Source organism: Callospermophilus lateralis, chromosome 3 (genome assembly GCF_048772815.1).
Source record: "Callospermophilus lateralis isolate mCalLat2 chromosome 3, mCalLat2.hap1, whole genome shotgun sequence".
Lineage (NCBI taxonomy): Eukaryota > Metazoa > Chordata > Mammalia > Rodentia > Sciuridae > Callospermophilus > Callospermophilus lateralis.
This window is the reverse complement of record NC_135307.1, coordinates 12,186,215-12,198,808: the sequence shown is the minus strand read 5'-3', so window position 1 is coordinate 12,198,808 and position 12,594 is coordinate 12,186,215. Positions and strand designations below refer to the sequence as shown.

At 34.8% G+C, this 12,594-nt stretch overlaps 1 protein-coding gene across 2 annotated transcripts in view; it reads left to right on the top strand.

The window, feature by feature from the left end:
• Ppp4r4 (protein phosphatase 4 regulatory subunit 4) overlaps window positions 1-12,594 on the top strand; it is a 116,663-nt gene that overhangs the window by 88,634 nt on the left and 15,435 nt on the right. The window contains exons 17-23 of one of the 2 annotated variants that reach the window (XM_076847994.2): window positions 1,201-1,345; window positions 3,669-3,710; window positions 3,797-3,871; window positions 5,571-5,640; window positions 5,948-6,034; window positions 6,305-6,398; window positions 7,492-7,562. In XM_076847994.2, coding sequence (XP_076704109.1) covers window positions 1,201-1,345; window positions 3,669-3,710; window positions 3,797-3,871; window positions 5,571-5,640; window positions 5,948-6,034; window positions 6,305-6,398; window positions 7,492-7,562 — 584 coding nt within the window. The remainder of the gene's footprint in view (window positions 1-1,200; window positions 1,346-3,668; window positions 3,711-3,796; window positions 3,872-5,570; window positions 5,641-5,947; window positions 6,035-6,304; window positions 6,399-7,491; window positions 7,563-12,594) is intronic. The other variant, XM_076847995.2, reaches the window with a different exon arrangement.

The following is a 12,594-nucleotide window of genomic DNA, read 5'->3' as shown; positions in this document are numbered from 1 at the left end:
GGGTTTCCTCTGAGCCATCTCCTCCTGGGAAGGCGTTCTTCCCAGGTTACCTCTTCCTCCTCAGCATTCTTCAGCCTCCTGTGTCTTTCTTGTAAACCTAGTCTAGACTGGGTGTGCTTCCTTTCATCTCTCTTTTCTCTCACAGCACTTAGCACCTTGGTAATCTCTCAGATCTCTGGGTGTGACTATCACCTGCTGAGGATGTATGACTTTATCTCCTGCAAGGACTTCTACTTGGACAACAGCCCATGTGGCATTTCCATTGCATATCTAATAGGCTCCTCAGATTGAATCTGTCCAGAATTCAGTCCTGATCTTCCTTACTTGCTTTGCTCCTTCTGCAGTCTTTTTCATCTCAGTAAATAGCCGGTTCATCTTTTTACTTGCTCAGGTCAAAATTTTAACTCCCTTTTTTTTTTTTTTCTATGTGAAGTATCTCAGCATATCCCGCTGCTTGCAAAATATATATAGAATCCAGCTACTTCTAACCCCTCTGCTGCTGCCTGTCTGGTGCATTAGACCAGTAGCTCTTACAAAGGCCTCTGGTTTATCTTTTCTCCTTTACCACCTACAGTCTAATCTCAAAACAGCAGCCAGATGATATGACATTTCTTACTGCAGAGCCACAAGCTGGCCTCTTGTCACTGCTGTGAGGTCTCCCGCTAATCTCTCTTTGACTGTTTCTACACAAAGCCAGTTTGCTCAGGTGGACCGCTTAGTAATTTGGGGCAACACCAGAGGCAAGGTCCCTGTTATGCTCTTCTCCAGATACTTGCATGGCTCATATTCTGCTACTTTTTAAGTCTTTGGTTAAATGCCATGTCTCCAGCGAAATCTTATTGATCCCCTCTCTCACCACCTGCTTTAAAGTTGAACCAACCCTCCTCCTCTTGTTTCCCTCATTGGTTTCTCTGTAGCACTTAAACAACTATCAGAAAAAATTGTGCACATTTGTTTATTCTCTCTTCCGTATCCCCATACTGGGATGTGAATTCCCCAAGAGGAAAGAATATTATTGGTTTTATTCCTTTTCATATCTCAGTATCAGAATAATGAATTTCAGACACATAAAACACACTTCATAAACATTTATTGCATGAATAAATGAATTCTCAGGCTATCTCAAACTTGGATTTTCTTTGTTCTGTGTTACTATTATTCTTCATTGAACCATTCATTATAAATATTAATTTATTACAGAATGAAACTTTGCTATCTGTTACCCAAAGTCAAGTCAACTCTGAAGATTCCTGCAGATAAGCATCTACTTCAGCAGCTAGAAATGTGTGTGCGAAAACTGCTGTGCCAGGAAAAAGACAAAGATGTCCTGGCTATTGTGAAGAGAGTGAGTATTCCTTTTGCCACAGTCTTTGTTTCTTGCATTCACACAGTATTAAGTGTAGTTTTACTACTTTAGCTTGACAGGAGAGCAGTATGTTATGATATTTATATCCTTGCTAAAGTAGTAAATGATTTGATTTGATTGGTGTGTGCTACACAACTGGATATGAGAGTTCCTTCTGAAGGGCTGTGAGATATTGTGCTTTTATTTATAGTGTATAAGCTCCAGAGGAGCTTATAGATTTTTCTTATAAGTGATTATATTCCAGTAAAATTTGGTAAAATTAAGAAAGTCACATCTTATAGAAACAGACTTGGAAGGGCCTCCAGATTACTTCAGTGGATAGCTTGACTTTACAAAAGTCCTTGATCTGGAAATTCTGCATCTGCTGCAGATGGTGTTAGTAAGTGGCAGAGCCAAGACTTGAACCAAGGGCTGGTATTGACCCCTCAACCATATTTCTTTTAAAATAGTGTGACATTTATTATTTTTGTTTTGTGTTGTTTTGTTTCAGTATGAGGTCTTATTATATGGATTGTTTGGGAATATTGGAAAACTAAAACAATATTAGTATTTGGGTTAGTAGGCTCAAACCCTAAAATACTTTGTAGTTTTCAAAACCTTTTTGCTGAATATATAACTGGAAACTCTTGAAATGAGAGTTATGACTTTTATCTGTTATAAGATCAAATTGATTTAAAGTAGTTACTTTTATGAAGCTGAATGTGACCTTTAGAACAGTTTTTGTGCATTTATTTTTTGTGTGAGAAATTAATTTGTTAATGTTTTAAATAGATTAGCATCATTGATAAGAAAAAAAGAAAATCCTCTGATTTTTCCCCCTTTTATTCTAAAGATTGTTGCCAGTTGTCATAAGGAACTTTTTAATAAAGTGATTTGATAACTCAGTTATTAATTAGTAGAATAATTTACTGAAATGTGAATTCCTCTTTCCTCAGTAGAAATAACCATAAACACCCGAAGTTAGACATGCAGCTAGATTTAAACACACACATGCATGCACATTTGGTTCTGCCAGACATGTCTGTCTTTACTATTTAAGTATAATTATTTTAACTTGTCAAAATAATAAACGTGAGAGAGTTACTTTTCAAAAGAAGTTATTAATTCAAGAGATATTATAAGGTGGGGTGGATCTCCTAAAAATCAAAGGGAGATCAGTAGAGGAAAGAGACTATGATAGGAAGCAGGGAGGGAGGAAATGCTGGGGAGTGATATTGGCCATATTATATTGCTATATTATATGCATGAATGAATATATAACAACAGATCCTATCAATATGTACAAAATATTTTGAACCTGGCAAAAAAAAGAGATGTTATAAGCTACCTCCAAAAGTAGGTACAATAATAATGTAATTAAATTAGTGGATTGTTAATCCACAATGGATTATTCTGGAGTGTAGCTTTTATTTTAAGCATATTTTTCATAATGAGGTTAATCTGTCTGATGACATTCTGTAGTTAACACTGATCAAACTGAGGTATTATTAATTTGGGAAACTGAGGGAGCTGCACCAAGCTTGGGTATAAAAATGGAATAGCTTACTGTAACTAAAAGGGATATTTCATGTCATGAAACATACATTTTTTATAAATTTGATCAAATAGAGTATCAAATAAATCTTATATGTTAACAATAGTTAGCTTTAAGTTTATGAATGTATAAATTTACTTTGGTCATTAGGGTTACTTTTGTAGAATAAATTTTAGGAGAACTGTTCTCTGTCAGAAATAGAACCATGGATTAGATTGACCATTATTTGATTAGAATTATGTTTTCAGACTGGTGATTAGAATTATGTTTTCAGACTGGTGTATTCTGAAAGATATCCCAAATTTAAGAAAGAACTTTCAGAGCAAAGCCTTTTCTATTGGTAAGACTACTGAAATGATAAACAATCTCTGTGGAAAGGACCTAAGGATTTTAATCTAACTGAGAGCTTGCTCCATGTATATTTAGCTAAGAAACTTTTTAATATTTCAAAAAATGTGTTCTATTTCTTAAAGTTCAGAAAAGATTGGCACTGGGAGTTAGGAATTAATTAAATTGAACTTAGTGTTTAAAGCCTCTAGACTTGCCCCTCTTAATGTTAAACACTTCAGAAAGTTAAAGTGGATCCTGGCGCTAATACACAGAGGTTGATTGAAACTGTAGAACTGGGTAGAACTACAGAGTTTTCTCTTCAGCTCTCCTGCAGTGTGGTAGTCTTCCCATTGAACCTCCTGGGAAAGGAGTCTCTGAGAAATGGTTGATTGCTTGAGTTTAGTTACTATTGAATAATTTTAAAAACTTCCTTTCCAGACTGTACTAGAGTTGGACAGAATGGAAATGTCTATGGATGCTGTAAGTGAACTCTCTTTACCTTATATGGAAAGAAAGGTTTAAACACAGGCGCAAAGTCACCATGAATGTTGGCCATGTTGTTACAGTTTCAGAAAAAGTTTTATGAAAAAGATTTGTTGGATCAAGAGAAGGAAAGAGAAGAACTACTTCTTTTGGAAATGGTATGCTTTTTTGTTTTTAACACACATACACACGTGCTCTTTTTTGAGAAGTGTTAACGGTGCTTTCTTATTAAACTTAAAAATAATTTCTTTTATCATATTACTTCTTTGCTTCCTAGTGTCTTAAGAAGGGTCTTGGTTTTCTGAAATCTATTCTTTCATGAACTGGAAAAAAAAAAACCACTACATTTGAGAGCCTTAAAAAAATCAAACTACTATATAGCAGTAAAACTGACATAAAATTAACTGCGTATATTTAAAATACATAGTTCGATGAGTTTTAACATGTGGACCTAACCTTGACCCCATTACCACCATCAAAGTACCAAGCATTTTCATTCTCCCATGTTTTCAGATGCCTCTTGGTAATTCGAATCATCTCTTCCAGTCCCTAGAATCCACTGATCTAGTTTCTGTCACTATATAGTTACATTTTCTAGAATTTATATAAACTGAATCATTTGTCATTCTTCTTTCTATCAGTGTAATGATTTTTCAGATTCATCCATATTATATGTATCAATAAGTCATTCCTCTTTATTTTGGGGTAGTATTCTATATTATGCATATGCTTATATATTTACATTTTAACAGATATTTGGGTTACTTCTAGTTTGGGGATATTACAATAAAGCTTCTGTAGCTGTACTAGTGGGTATGTAATGGTATCTCATTATGGTTTTAAATTGTATATACCTGGTGCCTAAAGATTTCGAGCATCTATCCTTTTTATTTATTGGCCTCTTGATGAAATTTGATTTCAAAATTTAAAGTGGATGGTTTCTTATTATTATTGAGATGTCAGACTTCTTTGTGCATTATAAATACAACTCGTTAGTTACATATTATATATATTATAAATATTTTCTTGGAGTCTGTGGTTTATCTTTTCATTTACTTAACAGTATATTCTTTTGAAGAACATAAATTTTTAATTTTTATAAAATCCAATTTATCAGTTTTTTCCTCTTTTATTCTGTTAATATATTGAATTACACTGATTTTTCAAATAGCAAACAATTTTGTGTTGGGGGCAAAACCTACTTGGCGATGACATGTTATCCTTTCCTTTCTCTATTTTGGCTAATGTTTTTATTAAGGAATTTTACATCTATATTAATGGATTTCCTAGTGATACAGGTTTATAATTTTATTTTTTAAAACTTTTTGGGTTATATTTGGTGTTAGAATTATTCTAGCCTTATAAAACAAGATGGGTAGTATTCCTGCCTCCTCTATTTTCTGAAAAATTCTGTAGAGACCATTTTCTTTCCTCTCAACCTTTTTAAAGAAGAATATTATTTTGCCATTTACCAATTAGAAATTGAAATAGCTAAATGGAGATTGTTCTTTTTGTTTTGAAAAAAAGGAAGAAATTGAAATAGCCACTAGTAATATGTTTTGCTTATGAGTATCAGTAAATATCTTCTAGAAAATAAAGGCTCATTATAACAGTGATGCAAAACTCAGGGTTGTTTTTTTTTTTTTTTTAATCTGGGTAAACCCAAAACTGTAGATTTGTAAAAGAGCACAAATTTGAAAGGACAGCAAATTCTTTAGACACAAATATGGAAAAACCCCACTTTTTAAAGACAGTTTTCCAAACTAATTGTATTTCAGAAGCTTAATTCTTACCAGAATGACTTCCTAACTCTGTTTCAGCTTTTCCTTTAACATGGAGATTCTGTTCTCCTAACAGGAGCAATTAGAGAAGGAGAAGCAACAGAATGATGGAAGGCCCCTGAGTGACAAGATCTTTGATAAGAAACGTAAGTTGTTTGTGAAAATCGTTTGCTTGGTGTAGCACAGAGGCTGGGGATACATGAATAAATGGCAGCAGCCAGTGTAAGATTCAGATCCTTCCAGAGGAAAGTTTGGGGCGGGGTTAAAAGCTGTGAGATTGTGAAATTAGTCACTGAATAGCAAAGAAAACATGGAGATATATATAAAATAAGAATATTTGGAAAAGAATGCTGCTTAACTAGGGTTAGTAATTCCTATTTTCTGTATTTTACATTTGTGGAGATTCATAAGGACTAGAGGAAATTATAAAGCTTAAAACAGAGTTTGTTTTAGGCAGAGACACTAAGACACTGACGCAAAGTCTGCCCAAGAGCATTCCCATCTCTGTTCCTGGACCCTCTTCTAGCACCCCATCAACAAGTAAGAAGTGACTTTTTTATGTCTTTTTTGAAAAATTTACTGCTAAATGAGCTATGTTATCCTGAAACATCTTTGCCTTTTACTGTTAATCATTTGGTGGTTCTTAGTGGTAGTGTGGGTAAGAGATTCTTCTCTATTCAGATCAAACTAGGAAGAACACTCAGTCCAATTGTGTTTTACTGAAAATGGTGGGCTTGGGGAGGAAATGGGGGAGGGCAACTAGGCTGGACTGAACAATTGCATTTTCCTTTTTTCTGCTTATTACTCTAGGCAAAGAAATCAAGAAATCCAAATTGATTCGAAGCCAGTCTTTTAATAATCAAGCTTTTCATGCAAAATATGGCAACTTAGAGAAAAGTGCTAGGTATGACCTGTTAGCTATTCATTTTTAACTTTTGATTTTATAGTCACATGTATATATTTATGTGAAACATTTACATTATTATAAAACTCAGAATTAATCTTGTGGGTTTTTTTTAGTAAGACTGTAAAGTATTCTCATTTATAAAGATTATTACATTTAAAATTGGGGCTGTGGATATCGCTTAGTAGCAGAGCACTTGGCTGTCATGCTCAGGGGCCCTGAGTTCAATCCTTAGTACTGCCAAAAAAAAAAAAGGAAGTGTCCCAATTTGCATAAACATAGGTATCTTGACATTTGAGGAAGAATATTGGCAGGACACTGAATAAGAACATCATGGAATCCATGTATTTATGAGAGGGTGGCACTATCTCATGAGCCATTTTGGATGGCGCACTTAGCCTCAGTGCTAAGTGGGTGTGGACACCCATTTGCTGTTAATGCTATTTTCCTACATATAAAGAAGCCACTGGAATGTTGCTATAGGAAAGTGGTCACAAAAGAGTTCTGACAATAGGTAAATGTCTGGTTTCATTTTTTCAGTCGAAGAGACAAAATTACAGTTAAGATTAGGAGAGAAGTAGCACAAATTAAATTGCCATGCTTTAAGCATAGTAATCTTAAGAAAATATAAACGTCTTTAAAAGCATTCATGTCTCAAGATAAATAACATGATACAGAAAAAAACATATTTTTCTTTTATTAAAGATAACATTCCAGAGTTTCAACTGTAGTTTGGGGAAGTAGATCCAACTAGAGTTCCTAGTCAATAGGGCAACGTTAGGATGCATGGAGAGGAGAGATTATGACTAAAGAAAAGTAATTTTCAGGAAAATTTTACCCATCTTACCTGGGTTTCCTGAACATCAAAAGAAAAACTGGTTCTGATGAAATGAAAGTTTAAGGAAATGCCTTTAATTTATAGACTAAGTGTCTTAAGGCATGGAATTTGAAACAAATGAGAAATAAAAGCAGAAAGCATATTTTATAAGTAGTAGAGGAAAGGATTTACAAAACAAGATTAATAGCTGAAGTGTAGGGATCCAAGGCTGAGAAGCATATTCCTGTATTTTAATGGAATCATGTTCTTTTCCAGTAAGAGTTCCACAGCAGCATATGCACCCTCTGTCTCAGGGTTAGCAAAGACTGCAGTGCTTTCACTAACTGGTAAGTAGCCATCTAAGCTCTTCAAAAAAGTTCCTAAACTTAATAAAATATTATTTTCTTTCAATGACTTAGCGCTTTATTTCTAGATAGTTTTCCCTAAATTTATTTATTTATTAAATCCCTGAGAAATTAAGAAAAATACTTGAAAAAAAAATCAAGAAAAATCCCTGGCAATTAAGAAAAATACTTGACTGTAATCTCTTGTTTTTATCATGTCAAGACTCAGAGTTTAATACTTGAAAAAGGTACGATGGGATAGGATGGCTGCACTGTGGTCTCAGGGCCTACTGAGGCTCAGACCAGAAGCTTTCCAGTAATTTGAAGGGAGTTGAAGGCAGTAGGGATTCACTGTCACGCATGTGCAGCTGTTTGTTCCCAGTGTTGACAGGCTTCTGTAAAGGGCAGATCACAAATACTTCAGATTGGTCTCTGTCACAGTTACTCAACTCTGATGTTGTAGTATAAAAATAATCACAGTTGAAACCTAATGAATTAGTGTGGTAGTGTGGCTGTGTTCCAGTAAAACTTTTTTTTTTTTTTTTACAATTCTTGAGGAAATTTTATTTATTTATTTATTTATTTTTATTGGTTGTTCAAAACATTACAAAGCTCATGATATATCATCTTTCATACATTTGACTCAATTGGGTTATGAACTCTCATTTTTACCCCAAATATAAATTGCAGAATCACATCGGTTACACACTCACGTATTTACATAATAGCATATTAGTGACTGTTGTATTCTGCTACCTTTCCTATCCCCTACTATACCTCCACCCCTCCCCTCCCATCTTCCCTCTCTACCTCATCTGCTGTTGTTCAATTCTCTCCCTTGTTTCTACCCACACTTTCCACTCACAACCTCTTATATGCAATTTTGTGTAACATTGAGGGTCTCTACCATTTCCATATACTTTCCCTTCCCACTCCCTTTCTCTCCCCCCACTCATCTTTGTTTAATGTTAATCTTTTCCTCATGCTCTTCCTCCCTGTTCTGTTCTTAGTTGCTCTCATTATATCAAAGAAGACATTTGGCATTTGTTTTTTAAGGATTAGCTAGCTTTGCTTAGCATAATCTGTTCTAATGCCATCCATTTCCCTGCAAATTCTATGATTTTGTCATTTTTTAGTGCTCCGTAATACTCCATTGTGTATAGATGCCACATTTTTTTTTATCCATTCATCTATTGAAGGGCATCTAGGTTGGTTCTACAGTCTAGCAATTGTGAATTGTGCCGCTATGATCATTGATGTGGCAGTATCCCTATAGTACGCTCTTTTAAGATCCTCAGGGAATAGTCCGAGAAGGGCGATAGCTGGGTCAAATGGTGGATCCATTCCCAGCTTTCCCAGGAATCTCCATACTGCTTTCCAAATTGGCCTCACCAATTTGCAGTCCCACCAGCAGTGTACAAGTGTACCCTTTTCCCCACATCCTCGCCAACACTCATTGTTGTTTGACTTCATAATGGCTGCCAATCTTTCTGGAGTGAGATGGTATCTTAGGGTGGTTTTGTTTTGCATTTCTCTGACTGCTAGAGATGGTGAGCATTTTTTCATGTACTTATTGATTGATTGTATGTCCTCCTCTGTGAAGTGTCTGTTCAGGTCCTTGGCCCATTTGTTGATTGGGTTATTTGTTATCTTATTGTTTAATTTTTTGAGTTCTTTGTATATTCTAGGATATTAGGGCTCTATCTGAAGTGTGAGGGGTAAAAATTTGTTCCCAGGATGTAGGCTCCCTATTTACCTCTCTTATTGTTTCTCTTGCTGAGAAAAAAACTTTTTAGTTTAAGTAAGTCCCATTTATTTATTCTTGTTATTAACTCTTGGGCTATGGGCGTCCTATTAAGAAATTTGGAGCCCGACCCCACAGTATGTAGATCGTAGCCAACTTTTTCTTCTATCAGACGCAGTGTCTCTGATTTGATATCTAGCTCCTTGATCCATTTTGAGTTAACTTTTGTGCATGGTGAGAGAAAGGGATTCAATTTCATTTTGTTGCAAATGGATTTCCAGTTTTCCCAGCACCATTTGTTGAAGATGCTATCCTTCCTCCATTGCATGCTTTTAGCCCCTTTATCAAATATAAGAAAGTTGTACTTTGGTGGATTGGTTTCTGTGCCCTCTATTCTGTACCATTGGTCTACCCGCCTGTTTTGGTACCAGTACCACACTGTTTTTGTTACTATTGCTTTGTAGTACAGTTTGCACTCTGGTATCGCTAAACCTCCAGATTCACACTTCCTGCTTAGAATTGCTTTTGCTATTCTGGGTCTTTTGTTTTTCCATATGAATTTCATGATTGCTTTATCTATTTCTACAAGAAATGCCGTTGGGATTTTGATTGGTATCACATTAAACCCGTAGAGAACTTTTGGTACTATCGCCATTTTGATGATGTTAGTTCTGCCTATCCATGAACAGGGTACATTTTTCCATCTTCTAAGATCTTCTTCTATCTCTCTCTTTAGGGTTCTGTAGTTTTCATTATATGAATCTTTCAACTCTTTTGTTAGGTTGATTCCCAAGTATCTTATTTTCTTTGAGGATATTGTGAATGGAGTGGTTTTCCTCATTTCCATTTCAGAAGTTTTGTTGCTGATATACAGGAATGCCTTTGATTTATGCGTGTTGATTTTATATCCTGCCACTTTGCTGAATTCATTTATTAACTCTAGCAGTTTCTTTGTAGACCCTTTTGGGTCTCTTAAATATATTATCATGTCATCTGCAAATAGTGATAATTTAATTTCTTCTTTTCATATTTTTATGCCTTTAATTTCTTTTGTCTAATTGCTCTGGCTAGTATTTCAAGAACTAAATTGAATAGAAGTGGTGAGAGAGGGCATCCCGGTCTTGTTCCAGATTTTCGAGGGAATGCCTTCAGTTTTTCTTCATTTAGGATGATGCTAGCCTGAGGTTTAGCATATATAGATTTTACCATGTTGAGGTAAGTTCCTGTTATTCCTTGTTTTTCTAGTGTTTTGAACATAAAGGGATGCTGTACTTTGTCAAATGCTTTTTCTGCATCTATCGAGATGATCACATGGTTCTTGTCTTTAAGTCTATTGATGTGGTGGATTACATTTATTTATATTTTCCGTATATTGAACCAGCCTTGCATCCCAGGGATGCATCCTACTTGATCATGATGCACAATTTTTTTGATATGCTTTTGTATTCGATTCGCCAGGATTTTATTTAGAATTTTTGCATCCAAGTTCATTAGAGATATTGGTCTGTAGGTTTCTTTCTTTGAAGTGTCTTTGTCTGGTTTGGGGATCAGGGTGATGTTGGCCTCATAGAATGAATTTGGAAGAACTCCTTCTTTTTCTATTTCTTGAAATAGCTTGAAAAGTATTGGTATTAATTGTTCTTTGAAGGTTTTGTAGAACTCCGCTGTATACCCATCAGTCCAGGGCTTTTTTTGGTTGGTAGTTTTTTGATGACTTCTTCTATTTCTTCCTTTGTTATTGGTCTGTTTAACTTGTGTGTGTCTTCCTGACTCAATCTGGGCAGATCATATGACATAAGAAATTTATCGATATCTTCACTATCTTCTATTTTATTGGAATATAGGGTTTCAAAATACTTTCTAATTATCTTCTGTATTTCTGTAGTGTCTGTTGTGATATTGCCTTTTTCATCCCGTATGTTAGTAATTTGAGTTCTCTCTCTTCTTCTCTTCGTTAGCATGGCTAAGGGCCTGTCGATCTTATTTATTTTTTTCAAAGAACCAACTTTTAGTTTTTTCAATGTTTTTTTTTTTTTGCTTCAATTTCGTTGATTTCTGCTCTAATTTTAATTATTTCTTGTCTTCTACTACATTTGCTGTTGTTTTGCTCTTCCTTTTCTAGGTTTTTGAGGTGTAGTGTGAGTTCATTTATTTGTTGGTTTTTTCTTTTTTTGAGGAAAGAACTCCAAGAAATGAATTTTCCTCTTAAAACTGCTTCATTGTGTCCCATAGATTCCGGTATGTTGTGTCTGTATTGTCATTTGTCTCTAAGAATTTTTTTATCTCCTCCTTTATGTCTTCTGTAACCCATTGATCATTCAGTAACATATTGTTCATTTTCCATGTGAGGTAGGATTTTTCCTTCCTTCTTTTATCATTGATTTCCAGTTTCATTCCATTATGATCAGATATGGTGCATGGTATTATCTCCACGCCTTTATATTTACTAAGAGTTGCCCTATGGCATAATATATGATCTATCTTTGAGTAAGATTCATGTGCTGCTGAGAAGAACGTGTATCCACTTGATGATGGTTGATATATTCTATATATGTCGGTTAAGTCTAGGTTATTGATTGTGCTATTGAGTTTTATAGTTTCTTTATTCAGCTTTTGTCTGGAAGATCTGTCTAATGGTGAGAGCGGTGTGTTGAAGTCACCCATAATTATTGTGTTGTAGTCTATTTGACTCTTGAACTTGAGGAGAGTTTGTTTTATGAACGTTGCAGCACCATTGTTTGGTGCATACAAATTGATAATTGTTATGTGTTGTTGGTGGATGGTTCCTTTTAACAGTATATAGTGTCCTTCTTTATTCCTTTTGATTAACTTAGGTTTGAAGTTGATTTTATTTGATATGAGTATGGCCACTCCCACTTGCTTCCGAGGGCCATATGAGTGGTATGATTTTTCCCAACCTTTTATCTTCAGCCTGTGTATGTCTTTTCCTATCATATGAGTCTCCTGAAGGCAGAATATTGTTGGATCTGTTTTTTTAATCCAGGTTACTAGCCTATGTCTCTTGATTGGTGAGTTTAGGCCATTAACATTTAAGGTTACAATTGAAATATGATTTGTACTTCCAGTCATGTTTATTTATTTATTTATTTTAGTTTGGCTAGTTTTTACTTTTTGGTTATTTTCCTCCCCCTTTACTGAGATACCTCCTGCTGTTGGTTTTGGGCACTATTTTTCAATTTCTCTTCTTGTAGTATTTTGCTCAAAATGCTTTACAGTGCTGGTTTTCTGGCTGTGAATTCTTTTAGCTTTTGTTTATCGTGGAATATTTTA